Genomic DNA, 23,234 nt, shown 5'->3' on the forward strand with positions numbered 1-23,234 from the left:
TGATACTTTATGATGTGCCGTGGCTCAAAAGTTGGGAAAAACTTAAAAGACAGATACAAAGTTGAAGAGAATGATCAAACATGTTATACACTATTATACTGGAATGGCATCACTTTTACCCACCATTTTCCTGTTGATTTTTTTCCCTCGGGCTTCCCGACTGTGACAGACAGTAAAAGAAAAAACATTAATAAATAATGAAAACATGCGCACGCACGCATACATGCTTGCTCACTAAATACAAATGTAACTTATTAAATGTAACTATTTTAGAAAATTTATGAAGGTTTGAACATTTATTGAACATTTAAATAAGAGACAAATGTGAGAAAATTTAAATGCCTTGATGAGAAAAGTGTAAACTGTGTGGTGAGGGCTTTTAGAGCTCTAAAATATTTATAATAAATTTAAAACATCAAGCTAACTACTTTGCAGATTTCATTTATCATTTCATTTTGCGGGTATTTTTTGGAACACTGTATTGCAGTTCAGTTCTAGCAGGAAAAACCCGTTGACGACTAGGGTGTGTTCCCTAAACCTCGTAAAAAGAGCATTTTTGAGCCCTGCACAGGAAAATGTTGATTGAGAACGCCTTTCAAAGTCCAATTTTGGAGGACATCGAAGTCCTTTGGCATAGATGAACAAATAAAAATGTCAAACAGTAACTTAGATTGTTCGAACATTTTGAGGTTCTGACTCCGGCATCTCAAAGAAGAGGAATTTTTGATTGTCCCGACAGTCTTTGAAGGCAACGTGAAGTTCTGCAGTTAAAGCAAAACAAATCAATTTTCTAAACAGCTAAGTTCTCTCACAGGGTGCTTTAAAATATAAACATTGTAATACATCGTTTTTAGCGGGCATGCATCTCTAAATCGGCACCAGTCATATCTTGAAAGAATCCAAATGAAATGTTAAAATTGGAAATTGACATATCAATCAATCAATCAATCAATCAATCAATCAATCAATCAATCAATCGTTGCAGACTGCTTACCTTTTAAGGAGGCAGCAAAGCACTCAGTGCGAAGGAACGATGCAAGTGCACGGAATGGAATTAATGTGCAGGTATGAACCTGTACCATATAGGGTTGACGCCCGTCATCTTCTTCTCCGCTCATCATCAATAATTGCTATTTTTAAAGCTCTTTTTATGGTATAGTGTAACCCAGCGCGCCCCATGCAGGCAAGGTTCTATTTAGCAGAACCACATGACGAGGACAGTTTTTTTTGTTTTTGTTTTTATTTCATTAGCACTGGGGCTCTGTGCAGTTTATACTAGGCAATATTCATGACAAGTTTATCAAAACACTTTTTTTTCCCTTTTTTTTTTTTCTGCTACCACCACCACTTATGAAAACACTGAACTCTTAGAGCAGGCAGTCGTGCAATGCCAGGGAGAAGCTATTTGGAGGTCTGCACTGGAATTTAGCATCCATAAAAGTTCAGTTTTGCGATTGCTTTGGAGAGTGATAAAGCTTTATCTGGACCAGGTTTATTCAAAAGGCTTCAAGTGAAAAATGATGACGATCACAGTGGGGTTATGTGCAACCTTCTTTGATTTATAAAAAATAGTTATATTCAGTAACATGCAACATTTTACTTTTTTTTTTTTTATTACAAATATTGTCAGTCTTATAACATTGTATTTTAAAATAAAATATAGGGTCATGTCTGGTAACATTCAACCATATTATAAAATAAAGTGTAATATAAAATTTTCTTAAGTAAAAATATGCTCATACCTTGCAACATTTTTAAAATTATGTATTCATTTTTGAAAATAAAAACAAATAGTGTCATGTCAACTAACAATCAATCATTTAAAAAAAATAGCATATATTGTAAGATTACCTTTTAAAATCTTCCTGTTATAGATTATTTACAAGTAGAATATTTATTGTGATCATATTTTTTAAATAAAAATATTTACTTTTAACAGCTCACCTTTTAATTTTTTTTAAATTGCGTCACATCTCTCTCCATGTAAGCTTTTTGAATATTAAACATTTTTTGATATATAAAAATGTGACATCTTGTAATAAAGATCACTGTTGGACCTGCATATTGCAAAGTTGAGACCTATTTTATAGACGTTAAAAGCAATAAAGCATTGTTTTGGTGTAACAACAGACGCTGTCATTACTGTAATGTACATTATTAAAATATATAATATATATATATATATATATATATATATATATATATATATATATATATATATATATATATATATATATATATATATTTTTTTTTAATAATTACTTTGCTTGCATTTGACAACATTGCGTAACGTCCAGACGTATGACGTCAGGCGCATGACGTTCGCTTACGTCAAACGGAAACTCCAAAAAATCGAAGTACATTTCTCACCAGGCGTCCACTCTTGTATTATAAACATTTTTTTCTTTGGTCTACATACATTCTTTGCTTCGTTGGATCCACAGTGGGAATATCTTTCTCATGGACACCACCACGACGGAGGATAGGAATGTACGCCTCTCTCAGCTCAGGCAACATTACTGCTAGCAAAACTTGCTAAGCTACGAGGCTAGCGGATAGCCGCCGAGCGGCTAAGCTATGCGTTAGCCGCAGCTCGCTAAAAGCACCGACGAACCGACAAAGGTAAACAACTTTGTGTCTCGTCCGTGCATGTTCGCGTAATAACACCGGGGCCGCCTCGGTGAACTTATTTGACGTGGCCGTGTTGTCGATAAAGTGTTTCGAGGGCGCAGCAACGCCGTCAACGAAAAACAATACAAATCCACCCCATCACTCAGCAAGGCCGACTTTGCTAGCGCTGGCTAAGCGCTAGCTAGCTCATTCCAGCTGTCGGTGCCGTGTACAACTTAAAGTCTCTTATTTTGTTGTTGTTGTTGTTGTTGTTTTTAAACTCTCCGGTGATTATTCCTGGGAACACTGTGCTGACCAAAAGCCGTTAAGGGTGTGTGAATCTGTTGTATTGCTCCTAATGTTACAGGTGCTACCATTTGTAGTGATGGATGAGTTTTTGACATCCTACATCACTCTTGCCGGTCACCCTGTTGGATGTAATGTAATGTATTGTAATGTATGGACATACACTTTGATTCAGCGAATTGTGTTGTTCTATGTGTATGTTCTTTTTTTTTCTTTTTTTAATGTATCAAATGTATCAAGACAAAGGTTTGATGTTTATAAAAAGTACAGGCACCATGACACCGCCCATTTTATAACTTGAAAAAGAATATAATTGTAATATACATTTAAAATACATTTTCTTGTAGCCAATCGATTGTAAACCAGCCGTTTTGGTTCATGAGTTTATTGAAGAATTGAACAGTTATGCAGTTGAACAATTTTTTTTTGACACTTGTGATGATTCTGCAGACTTGAAACATAAAATTACTGGACTGAAATTAAATCAGGAGCCAGTTAATCAAGAAGCCGGTTGCACCGTAACACAGCAGCCTCTATCACGCTAAAATAACCTATTCATGGCCAACCTACAAAAATAAAAACATAGGTGTACTGTTTGTTCATGACAGGTTCGCTCCAACCGATCAGAGGTTTTTACGGCAAAAGTAACGCTAGCCGGAGAGCTGCCGGTCCTAGCAAAATAACCACTGCCCTCTAGGTTAGGCTAAAGCTAAAATAAAGGCAAATGACTCATGAAAGACTTATAGTTTATCAACTTCTTATAGAGTTGCAGAAGACTTGCAGTCTTTCAGTCTTCATTACGTCAACTTAACACAATTCTACTAAACAAGGCTGGCGTAAAAATAAGTCAGTACATATTAAATGTACATAACACAATAAAGTAGACCGACCAGAATGAAATGTGAAGAACTGTTGAGAATTGTTTTTTTTCCCCCAAATTGCATTGTTTTTTATGTAAACTTGTACTTGATACAATATGGCTAAGTAACGCAGGTATGTGCCGATGAGTGTTAATTTTGTCTCACTGTGCTGTTCTAAAAAATGAAACCCAAGCGGACACGTTGGAACAAAGCCTTGAAAACATTAAGCCCACTTAAACTTACATTCTATGGCATCAGGACAATGATTTAATATTTTATAGTGCTGGCATCAATGACACAGCCTGAAGGACTTGATTAAAATGTCAAAATGTCCATCACACTTCAAATGCTAACATTCCTTTCTGTGTTCTTCTGCGTTCTTAAAGCAACCAATGTGAAACCCGAGCATGCAAGGGTGACTCTACAATCTTATTTGGACTCCTCCTGTCAGGATCACTTTACAAGGAATCCCCCAAACAGTCCACACGGCGAGCTGTCATCATTTGGCGTTATGTTATGCTGCACCTGAACCATGTGAGGGTCTCTGCGTTTGCATCTGGGGAAAAGACTGACCCTGTCTGTCCCTGAAAAGTGTGCCCCCCCCCCTCCCCACTGCCCCCCACCCCCCCTTCCACACGTTCCCCCCATCTCCTCACCTAAAAAAAAAAAAAAAGGAGGCACGCCATGATGTTCAGAGACCAGGTCGGTATCCTCACGGACTGGTTCAAGGGCTGGAACGAGTGCGAACAGACGGTGGCGCTGTTGTCCCTCCTCAAGAGGGTGTCCCGCACCCAAGCTCGCTTTTTACACATATGCCTTGAACACTGGTTGGCGGACTGCACAGAGATTCACATCTTGGAAGCGGAGGCCAACAATGCAGGTAGATGGACATGTATTTCCGTTTTGGTATACGGTGGAACCTCTGAGGTAGACCACAGTCCAGTTGTAGGATCCTGGTGACCCTCCAGTTTGATTTTAAACAAGTGATTCAAACCAACACTTTATTGCAGTTCACTTTTTGCCAGTTATATTTGCAACTCAGATGCACGTATTTTGATTTTTGTGCTTTAAAATAGATATGAATAGTAAATATTTATCAATAGTTAGTCACTACTTTGTGGATTCAGTCTGTCGCTGTAAAAACTGTCACTTGCAAACGTGTCATTCCAATGCAGGTAATGTGTGATGGCTGCCCATTATTTGGGCAGTGTGAAAAAATAGACAAAGGAAAAAGCACTTGAAGGTCTCTCTGCATCTTTAGAGGTTCCCCCGTATATCCAAATTGTCGTTTGAACATACTGATGAACCAGCACTGATTTGAATGTCCTCCGCCCTCAGCCATAGTCAACCAGTGGCACCAGGAGCCCAAGGAGAAAGTGGTGTCCTTGCTCTTGTCCCACCTGCCTTTGCTGCAGCCACGCAACAGCGAGGCCAAATGTGAGTTCATGAAGCTGCTGCAGAAGGTGTTGAGTCACACCATTGAGAGTAGCTTGTTTGTGGAGGAGAGCAGACAGCTACTGTCCTACGCGCTCATCCACCCCGCCACCACGCTGGACGACCGCACGTCCCTGGCAATGTGGCTCAACCACCTGGAGGAGCACCTGTCGGGCGGGTACGCGCCGTCCACACGGGCGCCCCCCAGCCCGTATCACCCGCGCCAGGGCTCGGACGAGTGGCCCGGCTCGTCCGAGGCCCCTGAGCCCGGCCACGCCTGGCACGACAAGTCCCCCTCGTCCAGCACGTCGCCCGCAGGCCAGAACGGGCACGTGGCTTTTCCGGGCGGATTGTCCTCTCCTGTCAACAGCAATAACACAGGTTTATTTTCAGCTTGCGCTGTCCAAATGGCAAATAACACCCAATATTTATGTTATTTTTCTACAAACCTCTCCTCATTCCAAGGACTGGGTGGGCAGATGCAGCCCAGCCCCCTGAAGAAGTCGGTCGTCCCCTCCAGTCCCCAGGCGTGCGGCTCCGAGTGGCTCAGTCAGGACGAAGCGGGCGGCCGACAGAACTTCCTGCCGGCGGACCACGCGCCGCTCTCCCCGCAGAGCAGCGTGGCCTCCTCGGGGAGCGAGCAGACAGAAGAGCAGGGCTCGGCACGCAACACCTTCCAGGAGGACGGCAGCGGCATGAAAGGTCAGAGGACGGACGCGGTCGTGCGCGACGCTGCGGTGAGCTCAAACGACCTCTCGTCTTTTTGTTGCAGATGTTCCCGCGTGGTTGAAGAGTCTCCGCCTTCACAAATACGCGTCGCTTTTTTCGCAAATGAGCTACGAGGAGATGATGATTCTCACAGAGCATCATCTGGAATCTCAGGTTTGTAACGCTTCTTGTGTTAGATACACTAAGACCTGATGTGGATTAAATGGAATTCCAAAATTTGGACAGCCATTAGGCCGCACAATGTGGAAACCAGGGTTATTATAGTTGTGGAATATTTCATTTTAGTTAGTTTTGATTTCATTTTGAGTTTTGTTTTTTACATTTACTTTTAATTAGTTTTCAGGGTGGTTCTGTTAGTTTTTATTAGTTTTAGTTATTTCATAAATTCTTAATTTTAGTTAGTTTCAGTATTAGTTTTATTTATTTTTATTTTTCAAATGTATATTACTTGTGCACAGTATTTAAAAAACACCATGGGAGTGACGTCATCTGAAAGTGCTTTTCTATTGGCTGCTGCTAGATGACATCACTTTCAAACGTCCCTATTCCGGTTAATATCAAAATAAATCTACTTCAAATCACATTTAAAATCATCCCCAAAGGCTCATGCATTAAATCAACCAAAGACGAAAATGAACGACATTTTTGCTATAATTATAGTTAGTTTTAGTTAGTTTTGTAAATAGAAAATGTAGTTTCAGTTAGTTTTGTTTTTTTTAAAAGCATTTTCGTTTTTATTTTATTTCGTTATCTAAATTGTTTTGACTTTTAGTTTTAGTTTTTTCGTTAGTTTTAGTTAACTAAAATAACCTTGGTGGAAACACAAACAGACCAAAAACTTGCAAGATTTAAGTAAATGCCACGAGACGTCTGCACATCCTAGTGAACATATAAGGATTACCTCCAGCAATGCGTTTTGCGTATTCTTTGGTTTTCCCCTGTCATAGTTTGACTCGAACTTAAGTCAGATTTCACCGTTAAAGTCAATATTTACATCAAAATACTTTGTATAGTAATTTTAAAAAACATATTTGCGCAACCCGAAAGGGCCGGAAGCAACATTTCGTGTTTCCTCACGGACATTCATTGCTGGGATAATGGGATAAGCCTCAGCTCACTCGTGGCCCTAATAAAGACGAGCTATAGAAACTGGATAGATGGACGTATTCCTCCTGTCTCATCAGTGGTAAACACTTGTGTCCTTAAAGCCGATGATAATACATCACCTTTCAACGAGGCGTGAAATTAAGCAATGTACCCCGCCGGTCACATGGAGCAACGATACAATTGTTGTCCCTGCCCCATAGCTTCAATGAAACAGATGGTGTTTATGTTTTGTTATGTAGTAACAGTATACTATAGATGGTTAGGGCAAGAAATGACACGTCTGCCTTGCGCACGTTCTTATCTCCTTCCTCTTTAGAATGTCACCAAGGGAGCGCGGCATAAAATTGCCTTGAGCATCCAAAAACTGAGGGAGCGGCAGAGTGTCCTCAAGTCTTTGGAAAAGGTAATTCACATATTTTGTCATATTTTGTTTAATTGATTTTATTTTCTGGGACCAATATTTATGTAGTAGGGGTGTCAATTTAAATCTGTTCTAAATGTACAATAAAATATTTTTTTTTCTAAGTTTTCATACTTGTGGAAAAAATGTTAAATAGATGTATGGCTGCTAGTCATTGATACAGTAATTTTATTATAATTCATAAAAGTGAGTTAAAATGTAAAAAATGAGTGTGATATTGATTTGTGTTGAGGTCACGTTTTTCTGCCACTAGATAGCATAATTGCATTTGTAAGACGTTGGTGACAGCTCAGTGCATTTGTTATTTCATATTAAGAGCTATCTAATCTTTAAAATGAAGTAATGTGAAATTCTGCACATTCTTAAAATTGTAAAACACAACTTGACCCCAGTCTCCACAAACATATGCATTATTATGAAATTTATTACTGCTAAACTTTGCCATGGACATGTCTGCTTCGTTGTGACTGGAATTCCCCCAGTACAGCCTTTCCAAGTAAAAAAAATAGTGTCATTATAGGAACTTTAACTCAAAATTAACACACTAATTTTGACACCCTTAGTATGTAGTAATATTTTTTTTCCAAAGTATAGTTTTTTTTTTTGGTTGGATTTAAATTAACTTCTCAGACTCTCATCACCGAATAATGTACTCGCATATTTGCAGGACATTTTGGAAGGCGGAAACCTGCGCAACGCTCTGCAGGAGCTGCAGCAGATCATCATCACGCCCATCAAGGCCTACAGCACGTTGACGCAGACCCCGCAGGAGCCCGCCACCGCGCCACCAGAAGCGACAAAATCGGCGACGGATAAAGAAGCCACCACCGAGGGATTTCATTCCCACAGCGCGCCGGCCTGCGATGGAGACTCCTCGGCGACGCCCATCTCCGACGGTGACATTGCCGGACAGTTCACCCGAGTCATGGGGAAAGGTACGAGACATCATTTTGTTTTGCTTCCTGCACAGTCCGTAACGACTTTATTAGAACAACTCCTAATGTAAGGTTAATGACATATCTTGCCTTAACTATACCACAGTTTCTTATGGAGAAGCTATTTGACCCAAACACTCGCAAACGTTCGCCACCTCAGCGAGATACAGGCTTTCGAAACGTTTGGCAGCTTCTTACATTCCTTATAAGTCACATGCTTTGTTACAAAAAAAAATATATGTATCAGAAGTTGTGTATAACTCTTTGACTGCCAAAAACGTTTAATGACGTATGCTAAAATCCTAATGAATGCCGCCATAAACGTGAATGGACGTTTACTAAGTTTTTTTTATTTATTTATTTTTTTCCCTCTCTCTCTCTCTCTCAATGGGCAGTGCAACGTCTTGTGCAGCACTGCCTGCTCAATGGGTTGTGGAATCAAAAACACCCACTATGGCCAGCAGATGGCAGCATTGTATCTTTTTTCAATGGGCTCACGGTATATGAAATTACAATGAAACATAACTGATATGATGAAGTTGAACGTTTTCAAGGGAAACGTGAATGATCAAAGCCTTTGTCACATTAAATCTAATTCACAGAGCATCCATAAACAAAAAAATAATATCTAAGTCACTGTTGTGCAAAAAAAATTATCTTTTCAATATCACTCAAATGACCTATTTTCAAATGATGGTTACTAAAAAACGGAATATGGTAGAAACATACTTTTTTTTATGTTTATGTAGTCGTAGCGTACAATATTTTGTTTGCCTTGAAAGATGAGTGAAAATGCTCGAAATCGGCTGGCACTGTTGGGGTTGTTTTTGGGATAATTTTTGGCAGTCAAAGAGAGAAATAGGAAGTCGCACACAAAGAAACAAACAGCGACGATCATGACGTTTTACCAGTCGCGTTCGTCAGCAGCGTGGCCTCATCTCACCCGATGGAAAGGAATCGAAGACTCGTTGCCATGACAACTTCATTCGAGCCTCTTAATAAGATGGTGATTAGGCTTCTGTCCTGATCACCGCGGTGGAACACGTGACTGACACTTGTTTGTCACTTCTATTTTCGTTCATCTTCTCAATTCAACACTTAAGGTGTCCCGTTGTGAATTTCCATTGAGTTCGTGTTCCTCCCAATAACGGAACGAGACCCCCCGGTGCTGATCTCATTTCCGACTTCAAATAAAGATATTTATTTTTGTAACATTCGTTTAATGCAGGAATTAGTGTCTTCCTGTGGATATTGTCGATAATTTCCCAGAACATAACTGAATGGAAGTACGCTAAAGTGCTTCCTCCAGTTGAATGTATTTTATAATCCTTTATTAAAAGTCTGTGTAAGTGTTCTGTGCTCCGCATGAACAGGCTCACTACTTTTGTTTCAGTGTGCACGCAGCTGCTCGTGTCCAGGCCAGATGAGGAGAATATCAGCTGCTACCTCCAGCTCATTGAGAAGTGTCTCATACATGAGGTGAGTGTGTGTGTACCTGATGTGTTTTCAGCAAATAGTGTCTCGGGGCAAAGGTGTGTTTATTGACTTTACTGCAGCGCGAGAGGTAAATTACAGGTATTTAAAACTAAATAAAAAAAGATTATTATGGAAGAATGTTGCAAGAACAGACAAATATATAATTGATGATCATCTTTAAAACAGCACGGGGAGCTCATTGACAACATCCCGTAAGACCCCACACGTCTGAGAAACTGTGGTCGGTGTTGCTGTTTTGGTAAGCAACATGAATTGCTTACTCTGCCAATGTCTCCGAACTAAGATGATTACCTAATTCCCCAGATTTAACTAATTCACTCGCAGCCATTTTCACTTCTGATTTTGCAAGGCCCACATAATATTGTGTTCTATTGCTATAAAAACATGGAACCTACCAAAAGAAAGATTAGTCTCTTCTTTCGTTAGGAAAAAACAACAACGTATGTTTCCTTCTGTTGCAGTTTTGGGGCAATTAGCATTAGAATATAGCTAACTTTCATCGTTATTCACAAATCTGCTTAGAATTGTGGGGAAACAGCATGTTTTCATCGTGGCCCTGGTTGATCTCATACTGTGCTGCCACCTGCTGGCCGTTTTTGTAATTACTACTATTATTATTATTATTACTATTATCAAACTGGCACATATTATTAGTATTATCAAAATGGCACATATGGGAGAAACGATTATTTTTGCCTGTGCCCACAAGTCGCTTTTCTGACATCTCGCCTGCTCTTTGCTGATTGGTTACTTCCACTGTCTGTTTGCTCATGTTTGCCCCGCCTCAGAAATTCAGATGAGTCCGGTTTCCAGGCTGGAGGCAGTTATTTGTTTTTCAAATACAGTGGAACCTCGATTTAACAGACAAATTGCAGAAAGGGCTCCTCTGTGATACTATTGTTTGGTACTTTTTTTGGAGCTTAAAAATTCCCAGTTGAGTATAAAATTATTGTAAATAGATATTAAAAACAGTGAAGTTTTAATGTTTATCCACACTTACCTTATTGGTGCTTGGGGAAAGATAATGGCAATGCATGAGCCTTTTTCCCTCACCTCCATTACTATTAGATGCCGTAGATATGGGCTTTACAAAAAACAACTGTACTGTAGCAAAGATAACATGTTCAAAATCTGAGCAAATGGCCAGCACTTGAGTAAAAACAAAACATATATATGAATAGATAGATACAAGACGCTCATTTTGTTCATTTTGAGACGTGTATTATCACCGATGCTAAGATGCTTTCCATTACCTTTGACGGGACGTGCATTGCTTTTGATGGGAAAGTCTCCCTTGCCAATATGGCTGCCATGTTTGCAATTTTTTTTTTTTTAAAGCTTGCTCTGTTCTAATCTGAGTCTTGTTTATGTATGACATGAGGGCAGCTCAAGCCGAAAACCACTTTGTTTGACAATCACAAACAAATTGAACTCCTCAAAATGAGATGTTTGAAGTTTGGCGTTTGCACTTTTCAGGCTTTCACAGAAACCCACAAGAAACGTCTGGTTTCCTGGAAACAGCAAGTCCTCAAATTGCTCCGCCTGGTCCCTCGGAAAGCCATGCTGGACATGCCCGTGTACCGACAGAAAGGGTGAGCTGAGCGCACCTCCCCGGTCCTGAGCCACCATTTGATGTGAAGTACTTTTGAGCGGATTCAAATTGGAGTTCTCCTTGATTTTTTTTTCGCCTTGTCGTCGTCTGTTCCCGCTCCAGCTGGGCCTACGGGTCCAACTCCCTCCCCACAGCGGGCTCTGTGAGTGGAGGCGTGGGCCGGCGGGGCCAGAGGCAGTTCCAGATAACCCCCCGTGGACTCCAGGCAGGGCGCATCGGTCTCCTGAGCCCCGGCGGAATCGGCGGCGTCTCTCCGCGCCACACGCTCACTAACCCCGCGCTGGCAGGCCAGGGTCGTCAAGTCAGTGCAGCGGGGGCAATGTGCTACCTGTCGTTTTCTTCCACTTTAACGATCATTGCAGATTTGCCGACGGAGCTGAATGACTTGATGTGACTCATGAGTGAATTTGTCCTCTTTTATTTATTTATTTTATAGAGCCTGTGGTTCGCCAACCCCGGGGGCAGTAACAGCATGCCAAGTCAAAGCCGCAGCTCTGTGCAGCGGACCCACTCGCTTCCTGTCCACACCTCCCCGCAAACCATGCTCATGTTCCAGCAGCAAGGTACTCCATCAAACCCTCGACCGTCCACCCCCAACATTTTGGACTGTCTCATAGGGCTGGACAATTATGGAAAAAACAATATTGAACTCACAATTAATGAAACGATTATTCATTTATTTTAAATCTTAAGATTTTTAACTACTAAAATGCAACTACTCAAAACTATGATCATAGCCTTACGCCCTTACTGCACATTAATAGTTTCTCTTCGATCATTACATTTTAATGATCGTGGGAAGCCACAATTGAAATCACAAACAAATTTTGATTAACTCATTTTCTCCCAATAACGTGTAAATACGTTTTTTTTTTTAATGTTTTACGTGTCCCAAAGACGTATTTATACGTTTTTGTTTTTTTATGCTAGAGCATACAGAATGCTTTGATGCAGCCTCTCAACTGCAAAGAACGGTTGTAGAAATGGTAGTTATTACACAAACGGCAATCAGGTGGCAGCAGAGCAAAGGAGCTCAACCAGAGCCATGTAGAAAAAAAATCTAAATTACTTAGAATTGTGATTAGATTTGTGAAAACTGATGAAACTTAGCTCTCTTCTAATGCTAATTACTGCAAAACGGAAACAGATAGACACATACTTTTTTTTTCCTGATGAAAGAAGAGACTTTAATCTTTCTTTTTTGGTTCCATGCTTTTATACCAATAGAACACAATATTCTGTGGGCCTTGCAGAATCAGTCAAAATCCAGGAAACAGCCGGGAGCGAACGGGATTGTTTCTGTGAAAATGGCTGGGAGTGAAAGAGTTAATTGTCCAGCCCTACTGTCTAATATATAGTATCCGTATTTTTTACACACTCACCTTTAAAAGTTAATCTGCTTATTTTACCACAACATCCTATTTTTATCACTCTTCTTTTCTGACATAAGAAACATTCTTTTGCACAACAATCACAAAAAAAAAAGCTGTCAGCTGCCAGCCAGTAGTAGCATCTGTCCTCCCTTTGTGGGGAAATGAAAAAGGTATACGCTCTATTTCAACGAGTAGGCGGGAAGCAGCCTCAAACGTTTTTACAGGCGAGGCTGTGTCGCGCAAAAGGTCAGCGTTGACTCTGTTGGATCACGACAGGGCCATTAGAAGAGAAAATCTGCAACACGGCATCTGGCATACGAGAGCTCGTGTGCGCCTTGCAGAATGTGCCAGATTGTTTACAGCCACACGCTGCTCGCCTCGCCTTGTCTTGTTATTGTGTCTCTGGCACAGAGGGAGCGCGGCACAATCTTGCTAAAATACCACCAATGGCTTCTTGTTTGTTTTTTTTGAAGTTGGTGAAGTTATGCAAGCATTTGTGGCATGCAGTATTTGCTAACTGGGTGAAACATTCATTACCTGGAAGTACAGTCGAACCTTAAAGATTTAAACACAGTTGAACCTTCGTTGTCTTCAAATATTTGATCAAAACACATTTGGTTTGATTATCGAGCTTAAAACAGAAAAAATCATGATGATGTTTGCATAACCTTGCAGAATTTGTGAAATACAGTATTGGCCTTTTGAGGGCGAGACACAATAACCAATTGTGCTATACTGGGGTGAGTTATAGTTTAATCGGAATGTCAGTAAAATAATGGTTTTCTTTAGAGAATCTTATAAATTCTACGTAGGTATGTCAACATATGATCTAATGAGCTGAATGTATGTATTATTTGTAATATGACTTAATTAATTCTGGTACAATTATGCATCTGTCTTGCTAAAATCCCTTTATTCTTGTAATCTTTCAACTTTATTCTTTAGTCATTTATGACTTTAGTTATGATTTAAAAAAAAAAAGTCTCCTAATTTGACTTTTTAAATTATTGTTTTTATTATTATTATTATTATTATTATTATTATTATTACTAATAATAATAATAATAATAATAATTATTATTATTATTTTGTAATTTTATTAGATTTTTATTATTGTTATTATTATTAATGTATACTAATAACCAACTTGACTAATTTAACCCTAACCATCTGGCAGATTTCTCTTTATTGTAAAAATGTAAACATTTTGTAATTTTTCATCATTAAATTTGTTTAAATATTTTCATAAAAAAAATCACGATTAATTCTTGAAAAAAATCCCACTTTTACCAATTTATCTTGTATTATGGCTTTTAGTAAAAATCATACAGCTTTCCTTGTGAAATTACACATTGCTCTTATCACATGTAATTTTTCCTTATAGAATTATTAATTTTATTCACATTAAATTGTGACTTTTCCCCCCTATTAATCAGATTTTATTCTTGTAGAATTACAACTTTATTCTTAGTTTACTTTTTTTGTGTTAATATCATGAATTTGGTCTCTTAAAAAAAAAAATAAAAAAAAAATTGTAGCTTTATTTTTCTGATAGTCTGAATCAATTCTCTCATTTCTACGACTTTATCCTATTTTTTCAGAATGGCCAATGAGACTCCTTCCTACAACTCCATTTTGGAGAAGATGAAATAAAAAATGTGGTGACCGTAATCCCCCAGCTATTTAACGCTGAATTCTGTAACACCCCCCTCCCTCCCTTTCTTTTTCATGATTAGATTGCCAAGTTCCAGGCGCTGACCTGGAGATCAACCCAACGCTGGAGTCGCTGTGCCTCAGTATGACAGAGCACGCCTTAGGGGGTGAGTGTCCTTCTTCACCGCTTTCACGCTAGCCTCACACTCACTCTCTCTCAAAAAAAAAAAAGAAGAAAAAAAAAAGAGTGTTGAGGGTAAAATGTGTTGACACGTTCTCATCTCCACGACAGATGGAACTGACCGGACATCGACGATATGAAAAGAAGACAAAAGAAAAAAAAAAATAATGTTCCTCATCACCCAGCACAAAGATTACATACGCTCGAGCAAACCAGGCAAAGCAAGTCACTACATAATGACAAAAAAACTGTGTATATGTTCTCTAATATTTTTGTACTTTATTATATACATCTAAGTTTATTATTAAAAAAAAATGGAATACAGAAAATTATTATATTGCAGGACAGGAGAGGAAGGTTGACGCCCGTGTCACTTGCAGGACGGTGACATGCGCGAGAACGAGAAAAGGATCGGTGCTGTCTTTCAAAACGGCCCTTTATGACTTCTCCTCCTTTTCCTTCTTCCCCACAGACCTGCGCGCGTAGATCGGCCAGATGGAAGGCACTTTTATACAAACGGCACTAGACTGTAATTGGCGAAAGAAAGACACTTTCGAGACCCCGGCTAGTCGCGTGAAAAGTTCCCCCCCCCCCCTCTCGTTTTAAACGGCGACCTTTAACTGTCCTCTGCGCGGTAAGCGAGAGGACGAGCTTGCGACTTCACAGCAGGCCTCGCCTTTTATTTCAAGCGTTCCTCCCTTAAGACTCTTCCTCTCCACTAAAGCCAAAGAGAAGGGTTGTTGGGTCGATGGCTCACCCGGGAAGGATTCCTTGCGACACAATGGTTTGACTTTAAAAAGCAGTCGGAGAACGCTCGGCTGTACATTGTCTCCGATCTCTTTTTTTTTTTTTCTTCTTTTTTTTTTTTATACTCCCTACTGGCGTCAATGATGATGAATTATCGCGTTGTGCCGAGGAGCGAGGGTCAGACTATTCCACAAGAGCTGAAATACGAAATACGGTTCCCCGGTTTTATGACATTTGTGGCGGCGGCGTAACACCAATTTGTGCCAAAATGTAATGTAAATGTACACTGTGAAAAAAAATCAGTTGTTTTTACAGTAAAAAAAAAACCTGGCAGCTGTGGTTACCAGGGAAATTCTGTAAAAAAAAAAAAATACAGTGGGGAAATGTAAACAACTTTACAGAACAACTTTTACTGGTATTGAATGTACAATAAACAGTAACTGCATGTAAATTTTACAGAATAAAATAGTATAAAAGCAGCATGTGCTTGGAAAATTCATTTGTGGAGCACTTTACTACCTTGCAAGGCCCTCAAAGTGCTTTGTGGATAACTACTCATTTCACATCATCAGAAACAACTGGACTTAGATTACCTTGTCTGTTGTTGTTAACCTGTCAGTAAATGACTGTTGAATCTACAAGTAAAAAAAAAAAAAAAAAAATAGTTATTCTGGTGACCACAGCTTCCAGGTTTTGTTCCGTAAAAAAAAAAAAAAAAGTTTGTTTTTACGGAACAAAACCTGGAAGCTTTGTTTGCCAGAATAATAAAAAAAAATACTGTGCAAATACCTTACAGAACTTGTAGCGCTTTTAAAGATTCCGCCGTCATTTACTGACAGCTTAACAACCACAGGTTAGCATGGGTTAGTGGTAAAGTGGTCGGTTTGCACCACTGAGGTTGTTGGTTCAATCCCAGTGCAGTCTGACGGTGTTAAAGATCCATAAGCAAGGTAATCTAAGTCCAGTTCTTTCTGATGCTGTGAAATGAGTAGTTAACCACAAAGCACTTTTATGGCCTTGTAAGGTAGCAAAGCACTATACAGATGAAGTAACATTTTCCCAGCACATGCTGCTTTTATACTATTTTGTTCTGTAAAATTTACATGCAGTGTGTTTATTGTACATTGAATACCAGTAAAATAAACAAGTTGTTCTGTAAAGTTGTTTACATTTGCTCACTGAATTTTTTACAGAATTTCCCTGGTAACCACAGCTGCCAGTTTTTTTTTTTTACCGTAAAAACAACTGAATTTTTTTACAGTGTAAAACAATCTAATCTAAAAACAGTAAGTAGAGCGGTAACTAAGTAGCGACGTATTCTTACGCGGCAGGAAAAACTAATTTGTAACATCAAAACATATACGGGGACCTCCTGTATTGCTCTAATGTTTGCATATACGGTATATAAACAAAACTGATTGAGAATCCTAAAAAAAAATAAAAATAAAATACACTCTTGACCATCGGGCCAAAGGAAAAAAAAAAAATCGACCCGTGGACGCACTTCGGCGCCCTCTATCCTCACACGTGACGATTCGATGACTCATGCGTTTCCAAGGTGCTCCAAGATGTCCGTATTTTTCCGTTAGTGTCTGTGTTTCTTCAGTAAACCCTCGACATTATCGTGTGGTATCAGTGTTGACTTGTTTTGAAAAATAATAATAATAATGATGATGATGATGAATAAATAAACAAAAGAAGCGGTCTTCTAACCCCGGCGTCTGTCTTGGAATGTGGCAGAGCGGTGGTGCATGTAAGTTTTTGAATATGGTCTCTCTTTCGGCTCACTTTTGTTTGTTCGGTTGCTTCGTAAGGCAGGGATAATAACTCTTCTACAAGTTTTTTTTATTTTGCGGCTGCGCCCCTGGTCAAATGTAAAGATGGTCATACAGTGGAAACTTCAAAGTGGACTTCAAAGTTATTCGTCACGAATTTCAAGTTTTCCGATTGGAAATAATGTAAAGTAAATTAAAAAAAAAGTTCCAAAGTCAAACAGAAAGTTTAAAAAATTACTTACTGTGAACTACCAGTGATTATTTCATAAAATGTGTTCTACAGATTAAAACAGTTCACAGGTATTTAGAGCCTGACCGATCTGGTAATATTCCGATAACCGTTTTAATTAAAAAATATATAGTATAGTATAATGAATAAAATAACTTTTTTGGTCCCTTAACACTTACAATAAAGATATGAATGACAGGCAAAACACTGGACTGTTTTACAATACTTTGTCCTATAATATTTCTTTAATGAAAAAAACAAACAAAAAAAAACCATCTGATTTTAAAGCTACTGAACGCAGATAAGTGACTTTCGAATCACTACTGCCACCCGTGGCTGAAAAATGAAACGGCATTTTTCCTTCTTCACATACACAACACGTACATGACGCCACATGAAATTCGAACCCGAATCTTGTCTGAAAGCTATTGGCCAGAAGCTTGCAAGAGTTCCCATTTTGAATAGCTAAGGTGTTAATCTACTAATTTAAAAAAAAAAAAGTTTCATTCCTAAACTGTCCAATAAAAAGGTAGTTGTATTTATTTATATATTTTTCTTTCTGAAATTACCCCGTTAGCCCAAATTGTCCCCATCTCACATTACGAGCCAGACCTCATCTCAACCTGCATACTGCTGCTCCAGTGGTGATTTTGTTCCGATCCCGATTATTAGTCGTGGCTGCACAGAGAATCCTGCTTCTAAAACAAGCTAGGACGAACTGTGACGCATCCACCAAGACGACATGGATTCTATTTTCCCTCATGGAGGCAGCACTTCACGTACCAACTTGCCGATTTACACTTGTCATTTACATTTACCATGTCCGGACTGCAAATTAATGGCAAAATTAACTATTTGTAGGAGTCACAGGCACATTTTGAGAAATAGGCAACAAAAGATTGAATGGTTGTTAAAAACATCACATTTGGTGGATCCACAATTTTCAACTCGACACTATTATGTCATAGAGCTAACTAATATGACACATTTAAAATTTTGTTTGAAATTCAGATTTTTGTCAAAAATTCAAATTTTGTCATTAGTTCGACTTTGGAGATTCCACTGTATACACAAACCTGTTTTTTTTTTTTTGTTTGTTTGTTTTTTAACTCTCCCTTGATATGGATAACTTATGCTTACTTTTTTATAATCGCATGTTTTTTTTTTTTTTGCCACACTAACACAGCACTGTTGTAGATAAAAGGGTGAGCGGACATCTTGCAACTAAAGTTGTGTGTATGTGCGTGCGTGTGTGTGTTTGTAGCGCCTGTTTACATCTTTCTAAGATAATGCCCATGTTATAATATGTGAAAAAAACTAAACAAACCCAATTTTTTGTGTTTCTGTGAATCCTTAACATGTTGGCTTCATGGTGTCGAGTTATATTGCAGTCATGGTTTTCTTCAGAGCAGGCTCTTGGATACATCTGACTTATTGAAAAAAAGAAGAAAAAAAAACCCACATCACGCTCGTGCCCGACAAGGACCTCAACAAAGACAGCTGACATTTTTCGGACTTGTGTTACATATAGTTTGGATTGTCCATTTTCAGAAGCGGCGTGCTTGCAGTAGAGTACGGTACAGTTGGTTGTGCATCATGACGCTGCAGCAGGGCATGACGACGCTTTTCTGAGCCATGCTTGATGAGTCATCTGTCAAACACTACACAACAATACAAGGCCAAGGAGTACTCCATGTTTACATTCCAGTGATGCACTTCCAAGCTGTGTGTTTCTGCACTAGGACAGGGCTGGGGAACCCCGGGCCTTTTGCTCATGCAAGTAATACACGATGTACAAACTTGAAGATATCAGGCTTTCAATTTCAGGATGAACTAAAAAATGTAACCTTTAACTTAATTTGACTGCTCAGCATTTTAGTACTTTTTGTTTTGTTTTTAAACTTAGGCTATATTCTTTGAAATTTGCTTTCAACTCCTTGTTAGAGAACAGCAAGCTGTGCAGAAAGGACTGAAATGATGAACAGTTGGATTTGTTCTTTCAAAAGTTCATATCAGGTCAAGTGAAGTCATTTTTGCTTCATCTTGAAATTTCACCTGGAAGCCGAATTACTTTTTGTGAGAAGCATAAATAATAATTATTAGTCTGCTCATATTTCCCCATAAATTTAGGATGGGCCAAAGAGGACTAAAATGGTTCCCGCATCCCTGCTCTAAGTGTTTACAGTCACATTGAGATCAGCAATGTCTCTGCTTGATTGATGAATTGAACACAACCAGGCTGTTGATTTTTGTCTTAATTATATTTCATTCGAAAGACTTCCCAGACATTTTCTAATGTTTTATGAAATCCTGTGCATCCTGTGCTTGCTTTTGTTTTGTTGTTGTATTCTATGATTTATTTTTTTTTAACTGTTAAGTCCGATTTGTGAATGGTCTGAAGTGCAGCATCCGTCGGATCATTGGCAGTCCAAATAAAAAGGTTCAGTTCTTTTTGCAACAGAATCAGTGGTTTGTCTTGGTGTCTTGAATCCACATTGCATGTTTTAAGTTAATACAGTGCAAACAAAAAGAGAAGCCTGGGGGGGGATTTTATTTGGTTTCCATTTCAGGGATTTGAATGACTAATTTGGGATTTGTGTATATGGAATTTCGACAAAAATAATTATTGAAATTATGGACTTTTTTTTTTTTTTTTTTTTAATACACTCACTCACTCACGCTTACTTTATATAAGCCACACATGGACCCACGCCAACCGGCACCGAAGGGAAGTGACGGTTCCACGCCGCCAACTGGAGCCCATAGACGGTATTTTTTCTTTTTTTTTGGGGGGGGTAACACAATTACAATAGCCATTCTTAAAGATTACAGACCAATCATTGAAACAATACTTGACTATACATAACAAAACAGAACCATAAAACAAACAAAATGCCAGGGGGTGAAATTGACATTTACATTTACATATTTTTTCCTTCATTTTCAGTCGGACTGCGTCATCGAAAGTACTTCCGGGTTGCACGGCTTCCGCGTTTGTAATCTAGCTACCGAGAGCTAGCCGCCTTTTGGAACCGTAATTAATTTACCCAAGATGAAGCCAAAGTCCTCTTAGTGCTGAATTTAATACGACCGACAAAGGTATATGACGCTCTTTTATGCCAACTTTCCGCTGTTTTGTTTATACTATTTTATTTTATTTATTTTTTTATTTGTGAGCATATCGTGCTAGCTAAGAGCTTCCTGGCCAGTCACGGGACATTTACGTTAGCCTTAGCTTAGATATGTTTGACATTTTGCCGTAACGACTGTTTTGTGTGGCTTCTGGCTTTTCAAATTAGGACGTGTGCTTGTATAGTAACACGTCTGAGCAATGATAAGAATTGAAATGTTTGATTTAGAGTAATTAACCAATTTCTAGAATGATTTGTGTCTGAAGAGGCTTTATGTTGTTTTGTACAGTTGACAGTAAGGTTGAAAAAGGGCAGAAACTTTATGAGTTGTTGAAATATTCAAAGTTGGACTTTTACCAGGGAATGAATTAGAACAGGAATCCATGTTAAATATCCGTTTTTCCAGTGCAGTGTGCCGGAGAGCTGCAGCCTATCCAGTTGACCTTGGACGAGAGGCATCAGACCTATGGAAAATGTATTCCCCAGTTAACATAACAGGAAGCCAGAATAGTCTATGCAAATTCCACAATATTCAAAATTAGCACCTCAGGGGGATAAAGAAAAATAAGAAATACCGTAGATTATTTTTCAAAATTGTTGAGCCCTGCACTTTATTCCCATATTTTATAATACAGTACTTCCCTTTGTAAGGTGACCAACTTTGAAAGCTCACAGACGTTTCCACCCTTTAATGAAGAGAAAGTTGTGCTAATTTATACTACTAATAATGTTGTGACCTGAGTCCGACTTTTTTTTTTTCTTGTCCTAGTTCACAATGTCATTACCAGAGGAGTCAGGAGCTCGCAGAAAAGAGCGTGAGAAGGGAGCGAGGCCCAAGGTGCGTCTGAGTCGTTCGGAGGAGAGACGGGGCCCTGGTGGAGGGCGCAAAGCTTCTCATGGAAGGTGGAAAGGCTTCGCCGCACATGAACCGGCAGCAGAACGGCCTGTAAGTGATGGTTTTGAGTATGGGGACTTTTTAAAAGATTTGGAGCGTGGGGACCAGTCCACAGGCATCTCTTCCTCCTCCCAAAGAGTGGCCTGCCGATGTCATGGTAAGGAAGCCTCAGACGAGGAGACGTCCAATCCGGCGTTGGGCGCAGAGTCAACGGTCAGCGAAGGCGGCAGCAGTCGCACGCTCCGGCAAAAAATCCAAGACGCGGTGGGGCAGTGCTTCCCCATGAAGACGCACGGCGCGGCGAGCGCGCCCTTGTCCCTGTCGGTGGGTTGCGCGTCGGCGACGTCCCTATCGGCGGGTTGCGCGTCGTCCCGGCGGAAGATCCACCTGAGCGAACTGATGCTGGAAAGCTGCCCGTTTGCGGCGGGCTCGGAGCTGGCTCACAAGTGGCATCTCATAAAGCAGCACACGGCGCTGGACCCGGCCGCCTTCCCGCCGGATGACGTGGACGACCGGCTGAGGGAGCGGCGGCGCATCAGCATCGAGCACGGCGTGGCGCCGCCGGCCCACGCCGAGATCCACACCCTGGAGGTGACGTCCCAGGCACAGCGCGCCGGCCCCAAGATGGCGGGCGAGGCGGGGGCAGCCGAACAGAAGCGGCTCCTCCTCCAGCGACAGCACCAGTTGCTTTTGCAGAGCTGTTTGGACACTCTGGATGAAGCGGTGGCGTCGTCCTCCGCCCTTCCGGACGACCCGGAATCGGCCCCGAGAGCCGCGCCCGCCCACGCGGGCCCGCACGTCCACACGCAGATCGACTACATCCACTGTTTGGTCCCCGACCTGCTGCAGATCACCAACTTGCCGTGCTACTGGGGCGTCATGGACCGCTACGAGGCGGAGGGGCTCCTGGACGGCAAGCCCGAGGGCACCTTCCTGCTGCGCGACTCGGCCCAGGAGGACTACCTGTTCTCGGTCAGCTTCCGCCGCTACGGCCGCTCGCTGCACGCCCGCGTGGACCAGTGGAACCACAACTTCAGCTTCGACGTGCGCGACCCCAGCGTCTTCCACGCGCCCACCGTCACGGCCCTGGTGGAGCACTACAAAGACCCCAGCGCGTGCATGTTCTTCGAGCCGCTGCTGTCCTTCCCCATGCGGCGCACGCAGCCCTTCAGCCTGCAGCGGCTGTGTCGCGCCGTCGTCAGCAGCCGCACCACCTACGACGGCATCAACGCGCTGCCCGTGCCCAACGCCGTCAAGAAGCAGCTCAAAGAGTATCACTACAAGCAGAGGGTACACATCCACAGGCTGGACACGTGGTGGGAATGACCGGCGGAGATGACAGACAGTAACTCTCCAGGATGGACTTATTTATTGTACTGTATATCCTGCTGCTGTGTACATCCTAAACACACCGACAAGACCGTATGTAAACCTGCTGGTTCTTTCTGCAATAATAAACCTACTGAATTTATGCCTGTGCTGTAAGGAGCTTTGCTTAACCAAAAAAAAAAAAAAAAATATATATATATACGGCTGGGTATCAATTCTATTACATACCAAATTAGATTTTGTGGAAGCAATAACTGGTTAATTGATTTAATTTATTAATGAAAGTAACACGTGTTATAATCAAGTGAGACATCAGTAAGAATGAGATATTTTTATAATTCTAATTCAGTTTCTGAATTGTCTTAAAGTGCAATGAGGCAGGTCTTAAATAAATATAAGAAAATACTTTT

The 23,234-nt window shown here is 40.4% G+C and overlaps 2 protein-coding genes across 3 annotated transcripts; both read left to right on the top strand.

Moving 5' to 3' along the window:
• The first annotated feature begins 2,325 nt into the window (after positions 1-2,325).
• samd4b (sterile alpha motif domain containing 4B) lies at positions 2,326-15,892 on the top strand. Its single transcript, XM_077542046.1, has 13 exons — positions 2,326-2,622; positions 4,163-4,656; positions 5,115-5,591; positions 5,676-5,912; positions 5,983-6,092; positions 7,363-7,449; positions 8,135-8,402; positions 9,796-9,881; positions 11,376-11,491; positions 11,614-11,812; positions 11,948-12,074; positions 14,621-14,704; positions 14,830-15,892. Exons 2-13 carry the CDS (start codon positions 4,461-4,463, stop codon positions 14,856-14,858), a joined length of 2,016 nt encoding a protein of 671 aa, XP_077398172.1. The 5' UTR covers positions 2,326-2,622; positions 4,163-4,460; the 3' UTR covers positions 14,859-15,892.
• A 4,274-nt stretch (positions 15,893-20,166) lies between these two features.
• On the top strand, positions 20,167-22,966 carry socs9 (suppressor of cytokine signaling 9). 2 transcript variants are annotated; one of them, XM_077542018.1, is made up of 3 exons: positions 20,198-20,238; positions 20,417-20,568; positions 21,370-22,966. In XM_077542018.1, the coding sequence occupies exon 3, from the start codon at positions 21,376-21,378 to the stop codon at positions 22,819-22,821; it is 1,446 nt and encodes a 481-aa protein (XP_077398144.1). In that variant the 5' UTR covers positions 20,198-20,238; positions 20,417-20,568; positions 21,370-21,375; the 3' UTR covers positions 22,822-22,966. The 2 variants fall into 2 exon arrangements, with proteins under 2 accessions (XP_077398146.1, XP_077398144.1); XM_077542020.1 differs by lacking the exon at positions 20,417-20,568 and having other exon boundaries at positions 20,167-20,238.
• Positions 22,967-23,234: the final 268 nt, after the last annotated feature.

This window comes from Festucalex cinctus, chromosome 13 (genome assembly GCF_051991245.1).
Source record: "Festucalex cinctus isolate MCC-2025b chromosome 13, RoL_Fcin_1.0, whole genome shotgun sequence".
NCBI lineage: Eukaryota > Metazoa > Chordata > Actinopteri > Syngnathiformes > Syngnathidae > Festucalex > Festucalex cinctus.

Coding starts and splice junctions, on each gene's coding strand:
- samd4b (XM_077542046.1), top strand. CDS start 4,461: ATGATGTTCAGAGACCAGGTCGGTATCCTCACGGACTGGTTCAAGGGC. Junction 4,657..5,114: donor AGCGGAGGCCAACAATGCAG/GTAGATGGACAT, acceptor CTCCGCCCTCAG/CCATAGTCAACCAGTGGCAC. Junction 11,813..11,947: donor TGGCAGGCCAGGGTCGTCAA/GTCAGTGCAGCG, acceptor TTTATTTTATAG/AGCCTGTGGTTCGCCAACCC.
- socs9 (XM_077542020.1), top strand. CDS start 21,376: ATGTCATTACCAGAGGAGTCAGGAGCTCGCAGAAAAGAGCGTGAGAAG.